Here is an 8,930-nt window from a genome sequence, read left to right as displayed (position 1 = left end):
GCTTTTAAGATAGTGGGTTTTTGTTTTAAATGTAGGATGTGGTGACTGTGAAGTAGAAATGCTTGCAGGGAGAGGAGATAATCTTGGAAAAGGCTGTTAATGCAACATTGGAACACGTGCAAAAAATAAAGCATTTTTTTCACTTTTTGAAAATTTTAGAACTGTTTTTAATAGGTGTTCTTTAAAACTGCTAAATGTCAGTTACTTAGTATGACAGCTGGCTGTATGTCTCTTAATTAGTACTCTCTTGAACATGGAAATGTTATAAGCCTCAGATGTTCTGTTATGCCCTTTGGAGGCATGGAGATAGAGAAACTGGTCATTGCTGTGGTCTAGAGTAGTGCACATCTTGTCTCATGTTTATAGAGCCTTGTTGTGGAGTATTTGGCTTTAAACTGAGCTGTTAATAAATATATACGTAATTATTTTTTAGTAACCTTAAAGGGAAATATGAAAACCATAATGTCTTTTGAAGATTAGGTAACTACCAACAAATAATAGTATTTGGATTTTAGATTTGCAAACAAGAACTGCGTAGCTGTCTTCTTTGAAGAATATCTTTACTATCTGAAAGTAAAATTCCTGAATTGCCAAGTGAACTATTTTACAAATGGCAGTGCTAGAAAATGGATCAGAACCTGTGTTTATCCAGGTTTGGACAGTGTGTTATTTGTGGAACTAACACTGGACTAAGTTCCTGATTTATGCCTGTTTGCCGTGGACCATATGGCGATCCAGTGCCTTATGAACTAGAGACTTAAGATTGTATATACATGCACACACATATATGTACCCTTCTTTTTTTTCCAGGGTACCCTTTGAATCCTAAATCTAGATCGCAGAGAATGCTGGTCATTAAAAAGGGCAGTACAAAAGAACTGCAGATATCTGGATTCCCAGTAGTAGGAAGTCTTCATTCACATCCAGTAAGGAATGGACCTGGTACAAGTGCTTATAAAGGATTAGTCCCTAAACTTGTCACTCCACCCACAAAGGTGAGTCTTGGATACCAGTGGTGTGAACAGAATGCTGAAAAAAATCATGCTGTAGTTCTAAATGTGCTAATTTCTCCCTTGAGAGTACTGTTCCTAGAGTATTATGCTTTCAACTCTTGCTAAGTGCAGCACACCCCAAAAGTGAATGGAAACAACTTTTTCTCATTTTTCTTTTTAAGCTATACTGTAATTGGATCTCTCTTTGTTTCTTATTTATCTTTTCTGAGAAGTGTAAGAGCAAAAAGGATGTTTTTAACTTACGGTAAAACAGTGCCTTTTGTATATATTTTGTGAGCAGATGAATTGCTCTTAAACAGTCTCTTTTCCACAAGAAAACAGGTGTTTGCACTAAATTGTGGTTGTAGTTATCATTTGCTTTTGCTTAATCATTTTTCTGAAGATTCCTGAAAATAATTCTATTGTAGTTATTGACTCTTTAAATTTCTGTTTAAATTTTTATTTAGCCTACACAGTGGAAAAGCCAAGCAAAAGAAAATAAAGTTGGGAATCCATTTCCTCATGGATCTGCATATGGTGTTGGCAATTTCAGTCCTTTCAAATCAACTGCCAAGGTATCTTCTCTATTACAAAATGCAGTGAAAGACATAAAGCAGTATCTAGTTTTTTTATCAAATCTGTAAAACATTTAATTTGGCTAGATAAGGGGATCAGTAAGTTTTATGCAGAATTGCATTAAAAAAGTTTGGAAGTTAATGTGTGAGAAATATGGAAGGCACATCACTGGCCTTTAAGTACTGCACAATTTGCTTTGTAGGTTTGATTTGGGGTAAAAATGGTGCATTAGGAAGTATAACCTGGTAGGTTTAAACTTCAAAACTGCTAATGGTATGATGTACTTCAGAAGGTCGTTAGCAGTGCTCCATAAATCTGCATCTCTGGGTTTACATGTGAGAACTATATATATTGAAATAGAAATGTCTTCTCTCTGTTTTTGACCATGGATATATGTGAAACTTGAAATTACAGGTGCCAGGGAGTCTTTTTGTCTTTCATTCAAAGTTTTCTAAGTGAATAAACTTCTAATATTCTTTTTTTTTTCCCTCTGACTCCCTACATTAGTGTAATTGGTCAAATTCTTCATCTCCTGTTGACAAAGTTGGTCAGCCTCGTTTAACAAAATTGACAAGAATGCGGACTGATAAGAGTGAATTTTTGAAAGCATTGAAACAAGACAGAGTGGAAAAGGAACATGAAGACAAGAATCATGCTGGGCAAAAGAAGGTAGTTTTGTTCATACCTGTTGTAGATCCAGCAGTAGTAATTTTCAGACGGACCATAAACTGCTTCTTATTTTGCTGTAAACAGCTGTTAAGTCATGGTCTTGGATCTTTAAATGAAGGAAAGGAATTATATTTTGATGAATTTAAAAAAAGTTGTTCCAAGTACTACTCTTCCTCCAGTGCTTCTTACAAGTTTCTTTCTTTATGCAGTATCTGTTCATACATAACTCAAGTACATCTGTGTCTTTAGCAATAATAAAAAGAATAAACTAAGCTTAGTACAATAATGTAATCATAGAGTTGTTTAGGTTGGAAAAGACCCTTAAGGTCACTGACTCCAACTGTTAATCTAACACTGCCAAGTCTACCACTAAACCATGTCCTTAAGTGCCACATCTACATGTCTTTTAAATACCTTCAGGGATGGTGACTCAACCACTTCCCTGGGCAGCCTGTTCCAATGCCTGACAACCCCTTTCAGTGAAGAAATTTTTCCTAATATCCAATCTAAACCTCACCTGGCACAACTTGAAGCTGTTTCCTCTTGTCCTATCGCTTGTTACCTTGGAGAAGAGACTGACACCCACCTCACTACAACCCCCCTTCAGGTAGTTGTAGAGAGCGATAAGGTCTCCCCTCAGCCTCCTCTTCTCCAGACTAAACAGCCCCAGCTCCCTCAGCCGCTCCTCATAAGACTTGTGCTCCAGGCCCCTCACCAGCTTTGTTGCCCTTCTCTGGACATGCTCCAGCACCTCCATGTCTTTCCTGTAGTGAGGGGCCCAAAACTGAACACAGGACTCAAGGTGCGGCCTCACCAGTGCCCAGTACAGGGGAACAATCACCTCCCTGCTCCTGCTGGCCACACTATTTCTGATGCAGGCCAGGATGCCGTTGGCCTTCTTGGCCACCTGGGCACACTGCTGGCTCATATTCAGCCGGCTGTCAACCAGCACCCCCAGGTTCTTTTCTGCTGGGCAGCTTTCCATCCAGTCTTCCCCAAGCCTGTAGCGCTGCATGGGGCTGTTGTGACCCAAGTGCAGGACCCGGCACTTGGTCTTGCTGAGCCTCATACAGTTGACCTCAGCCCATCGATCCAGCCTGTCCAGATCCCTCTGTAGAGCCTTCCTACCCTTGAGTAGATCAACCCTCCCTCCCAACTTGGTGTCGTAAGCAAACTTACTGAGGGTGCACTCGATCCTCTCATCCAGATCACTGATAAAGATATTAAACAGAACTGGCCCCAGTACTGAGCCCTGGGGAACACCACTTGTGACTGATCACCAACTGGATTTAACTCCATTCACCACCACTCTTTGGGCTCAGCCATCCAGCCAGTCTTTCACCCAGCAAAGAGTACACTTGTCCAAGCCACGAGCAACCAGTTTCTCCAGGAGAATGCTGTGGGAAACAGTGTCAAAGTCTTTACTGATGTCCATGTAGACAACATTGAATGTGTTTCCCTCATCCAGTAAGTGGGCCATCTTGTCATAGGAGATCATGTCGGTCAAGCAGGCCCTGCCTTTCATAAACCCATGCTGACTTGGTCTGATCACCTGGTTGTCCTGTACATGCTGTGTGATGGCACTCAGGATGATCTGCTCCATAACCTTCCCCAGCACTGAGGTCAGGCTGACAGGCCTGTAGTTCCCCTGATCCTCCTTCAGGCCCTTCTTGTAGATGGGCATCATGTTTGCTAATCTCCAGGCCACTGGGACCTCCCTGGTTAGCCAGGACTGCTGGTAAATGATAGAAAGTGTCTTGGTGAGCCTCAGTGCCCTTGGGTGGATCCCATCTGGCCCCATAGACTTGTGGAGGATAGTGTTTCATACCTTGGCTATGAGTTATCCTACAAAACAATTAATGGAAAGACTTGGTTCTGCTTCTCAAACCATTTTGTTTCTAATTAGAATGAGATTGTCAGGAGTTCTTTATTCTTGGTCTAGTCATAAGACCAATAGTTCAATTTATGCATACATAAAGAACCTGTTTTCACTTTGTAATTGCAACTTGGAGGTCTATACTGTCTGTATATAATATGTATCATGTTTCTTTCAATCTGGATCAGTTTATGCAGTGCTTGGCTGCCACCAGAGAATATTTGTATTAGTGCTACCAGCCACCAACAAACCATAAGCATAGTTATCATACATAGTCCAAATGAAGATAATTATTGTGTTATTCAGGATGAGGTGATTACAAGCCTGTTCGCTGTAAATCTGTGGTTTAAAATGTTTTAACAAAACAAAAAAACATTATAAATTACAAATCAGCCAGATAAATGAGTGGGCTTGAGGAAGGTTTATTTGGATTCAAAGATGTGAAAAAAGAAACAGTGCCAGTGTGCATTGCTTATAAGAGTAAGATTGACTTTTCTGACCCTGTTCCTATTTCAGGCAAAATAAAACTTGCTGTAATGGGACTGTACAACTTAGCTGTGTGTGTGAGCTAAGAAAGGTCTACATCTTTCCATTAGGCATTCTGTGGCTGAGCACACTGAGATGGGTCTTGGGAGTAATGTTGTTCATGTGTGTTTAAGAAACACACATAGATTTTGACTTAAGATGAAAAAGATATTGAGAAACACTGTCTTGAGCTTCGGAATTATGAAAATAGTACATGAACTTTGTGGGGGTTTCTGTTCCTGAAATTGTCTTGAGTTGATAATATCTTTGATACGTACGTCAAATGCATTTGCTTGTCCCATTGTATGCAGCTGATTTTCAGGAGCAAGTGTATTTTTAAAAAAAAAAAAAAAAAAAAAGGCTTTTAGTAGTGGAAGTTGCAGTGTCCTTGGACAGGTGTATGTAACAAGTAGCCTGGAGTAGTTGTTGGAAGTGCATGCTTCCTTTTCCCTGTCATTGCTGCTTCACTAACGGGTGTGAAAGGATGTTAAACGGATCATGTAAGTAATAGCCGTCCTACCTCCAACGTTAGTTTTAATGATCATCAGTAGAAGACACGGTGTGCAACTGAGTGGATGGGGAGATAACTGCACAACAGTTTCTGTAGTATGATCCTCTTGATGGAATTTTGAGGCCTATATTAACAGATTTCACCTCTGAAATAATAAGACAAATCATAATCAGCAGCTGAATCATGCTTGGAAGAAGCTATTTTGCCCTATATATATTAAAATTGTTTAATATTTTTATGAATTTTGTTGATAATCTGAGATGCATTCTTCAGGCATATGATTTAACAGCTGAATGTATGTTTACTGGGATACTTGTTCTTAAATTCTTGCTGAGCATTCTAAAATTTCTGCGAGCAGACAACACTGAGTAGGAGGGAAATGATGGTGGTCTTGATCTTGGACTGTGCGGTATGGTTTCTTACAAATGCAGAACTGGCTGATGGAGTGATTGCTTCCTGTTATGGATAATGCTGTTACATGCCCAGTTTAGGGATTTCATTGTCAAAAGGGTGTTAACTAGATAATGATTGTACTCTCCTCTTTGTTTTTGCAGTTAGTGAGACTTCTGAGGCTATTTGGCTCATTGCTAAATAAGAATTACAGGGTGCTGAATGAGTAGAATAAAAAGAAACATCTGTGATTTATAGGATTAAAGAGCTTTTAATATTGGAGTGAAGCTGAACAATCTGCTTTCTAAATAAACTTTTTTCCTAGTTCTTATTTCATGGCTAGTAAGTTACAGTTGCTGTTAAGAACAGCCTGAGAAGCTGTGGTGCGTGCATGTACATAGGGGAAATTGTTGTCTGAATTTAAAGAGCAGTATCCAGTCTTTCTGAACTTGTGGCAGATGAATTTGCTGGTTGAGGTAGGGTGGCTATGACCTCCCCCTTACCCTAAGTAAACTTGAAAACTCTTACGCTTTCAAACTTCTACTGACACACATGGCTCTGATACTTAATTAGGAACATTGTAAGTTCAACAGGTAACCTGTTATTTCTGCAAGTATGAAAGGCAGCTTAAATAAGTTTGTATTTTAAGATATGTTTGAAACTTCATAGAAAAATGTTTGAGGCAGAGCTTGGGAGTTGCTTTCTACATCACTTGATCAGTGGCATAAGTTAGGATTTCTGTAGTATCCAGGTATTACAAACTCCAGAAGTATGAACAGAATTACCCCTGAAGTAGTATAGAGTGTCTCCATTTAAACTTAATTTAAATTAAATGGAATCACTGAATTGCAGCCCTTGCAGACACTTACTTGTGAATGGAATTTACTTTTGAATTTTGTAATATATCATTATTTTTAACAGGATGATGAGTCCTTTAACTTGCGTAACAGCAACAGCCCTCATCATGAGAGAGATATAAACCGAAACTTTGAAAATGAAATTCCGCAGGAGAATGGCAATGCTTCAATTACATCTCAACAAGTCATTCGATCTTCAGCTTTCCCTCGGGCAGATGTTCTTTCAAGCTCACTGGAGGCAGAGCATAGGTATGTACTTTATATAATACAAAGAGTGTTCCTTCATGGTAAGTGAGCATGTCATAAATTCTTACTGTTTCAGAAGTCAGAATCTGAAAACTGAGAACACATAAAATGTTTAATGAGTACTGTCAAAGTTTAACTTTTAAACATGTACTAATTTAACATGGAATATACTTTGTTTCTGCTAGACTTGTGTATTGACTTAAACTTGCTTTACTAAAAATTTGAAGTATTTCCTTATAAAGAAATAAAGCGAACTGCATAGTGACTTCATCCCTCTGATTTTGGTCTGCATGTCTAGAATGAACAATGCATGTAATTGCTATTTGTATTAATAATACTTTAAATGCTGCATCTTATGTAAAACTCCAGTGAATTTTTCGTCATTGTTAAAGTAATTAATTATTTCTGTAGCTGACTAGTTGACACTGTCATTGGCATCACAAGAAAATGCGCTGGAAAGGGAGAAAGTAACTTAAAGGATTGTAACAATTCTAGTATCTCATAAAAGTAACTGCAGTACCAACTGGCAGAGATGAGAATGATGCTGCTGGGAAATCACAACTCAGTCTAGAATGAGCTTGTCATGAGCTCTGTCAGATTCTTACTGTTTCTGGCAACTACAGAATTGCAGTGATAGGTTTTTTTTGTTTTTTTTTTTTTTGGTGATAGATTATATGTATACATTGGACTGGAGAACTTTCCTTTTTGTAGTACCTGCAGAGGAAACTTTCATGACCTCTTATCCCTCATGAGTACAAAAAATGAAATGAACCCTGCTGTTTCTTTTTTTCTGCCATTGGCTATGGAGACAGAAATCTTTGGCCACTAGAGGCTGCTGCTGCTGCTTTTTTGACTAGAAGATAGGAGTCAAATCTAAGTCTCATTTTTCACTTCAAATAACATTGAATGACCTTCACAGGGTTTCTGGGCAAGTGTTTTTCCTTTGTGGTATCCCAGAGAGTCTGTGTCTCTATACTGTCCCAGCCCTTTGGCTGTGACCTCTGCATACATGTAGACAGGTGTTATGGTAAACCTTTTTGTGGTAAATTGGACTTGAAGTGATCAGCTTAACTTACAGTATACTTGTGCATACCTAGTAACAATATTGGCACATCTTGTACAAAATGTACCTTGGGCTTTCCTTCTGCTGTGGAAGTTTCTGACATGCAGCCATCCTGTTGGAGTCAAGTTTACTAATCTGAAGCTTATTTTTTTTATGTAGTTCAAGCTTTTAACCATTCTAGAAGTCTAGTGTTGCTTTGAAGGGGCAGCGGTCCTGCTAACTTCAGACAATGTTGCTTAAAAGCTAATTAACCATTCTGCTAAATTTTATTTACATTAACAGGAGCTCTGTAACTATTCACTTTATTGTACATACTACTGTTAACATCTTAGCTTGCTTGCAGTAAAACTTTCTAACTCAAATTACTGTTGCCAAAAGTATAACTATCATTAAACTGCATTTGGCATTGTGAGTCTTTTTCTGTATGTCTATACAAATGCACACATTCTCTTAAAAGAGAGTTTTGGATGACTTGTGTATTATTTCTGCTGCTTACTGAGGATTTAATTGTTCCTGGCTGTCTTATCATCCAGTTTGGCCCAAATACTACAGAGGATGTAACTTCCATTTCTGTTACTGTCCTGTAAACTTTTCTGAACAGAGTAGAGCTGTTCTCCCCTTCTTCTGCAATTTCAGGCTTTTATTGTGGTTTTAACAACAGTCAGTGGTGTCACTGGTCATCTGCAAGCTTGCCCAATGCACATCCATTGTATTGGGACCTAGAGTTCTTTGTGGGGAGAGTTATGTTGAAGGGCATTTTTTGATGCCATCTGGCTAAATGAAGTACCTGGCACATGACATTAACTGTGAGTTCATCTTACTTCCCAGTTTTAATGTATTCACCATTCTTCAGCTCTAAGGGTCAGTCTGTTGTGTCAGTTCTGGCACATAATTTAGAAACCTCTTTATTTTTTGTGAAATAGCTTTAACCTCCTTTAACATTTGAAGTCAATAGGTGCATGGTTTGCCTGAAGAAGGTGCTAATCCTTTTGGCAAAAACTGTGCAGCAAGAGAACTTACTATCTTTGTTGTTAAATGTCACAGTGTCTTCACCCTCAGATAAGCCCTGTTTACACAGCGTCTTCACATGTAAAACCACTTGTATTCCTCCTCAGATATTGCTGTCCCACTTTTGGCACTGTCGTGGTTTAACCCCAGCCAGCAACTAAGCACCACGCAGCCGCTCACTCGCCCCCCCCCCCCCCCCCCCCTCACGGGGGGGGGG

General features: G+C 39.1%; 1 protein-coding gene across 5 annotated transcripts in view; it reads left to right on the top strand.

The window, feature by feature from the left end:
- Window positions 1-8,930, top strand: part of GPBP1 (GC-rich promoter binding protein 1) — a 56,207-nt gene that overhangs the window by 44,206 nt on the left and 3,071 nt on the right. For 3 of the 5 annotated variants that reach the window (XM_010580557.1, XM_010580560.1, XM_010580559.1), the window contains 4 exons: window positions 811-995; window positions 1,460-1,598; window positions 2,074-2,237; window positions 6,461-6,645. In XM_010580557.1, coding sequence (XP_010578859.1) covers window positions 811-995; window positions 1,460-1,598; window positions 2,074-2,237; window positions 6,461-6,645 — 673 coding nt within the window. The remainder of the gene's footprint in view (window positions 1-810; window positions 996-1,459; window positions 1,599-2,073; window positions 2,238-6,460; window positions 6,646-8,930) is intronic. The other 2 variants (XM_010580558.1, XM_010580561.1) reach the window with 1 other exon arrangement.

This window comes from Haliaeetus leucocephalus, unplaced genomic scaffold, assembly GCF_000737465.1.
Source record: "Haliaeetus leucocephalus isolate CR32 unplaced genomic scaffold, Haliaeetus_leucocephalus-4.0 Scaffold722, whole genome shotgun sequence".
NCBI lineage: Eukaryota > Metazoa > Chordata > Aves > Accipitriformes > Accipitridae > Haliaeetus > Haliaeetus leucocephalus.
Note: the sequence above shows the minus strand (reverse complement) of the source record. Positions and strands in the feature narration are given on the sequence as shown.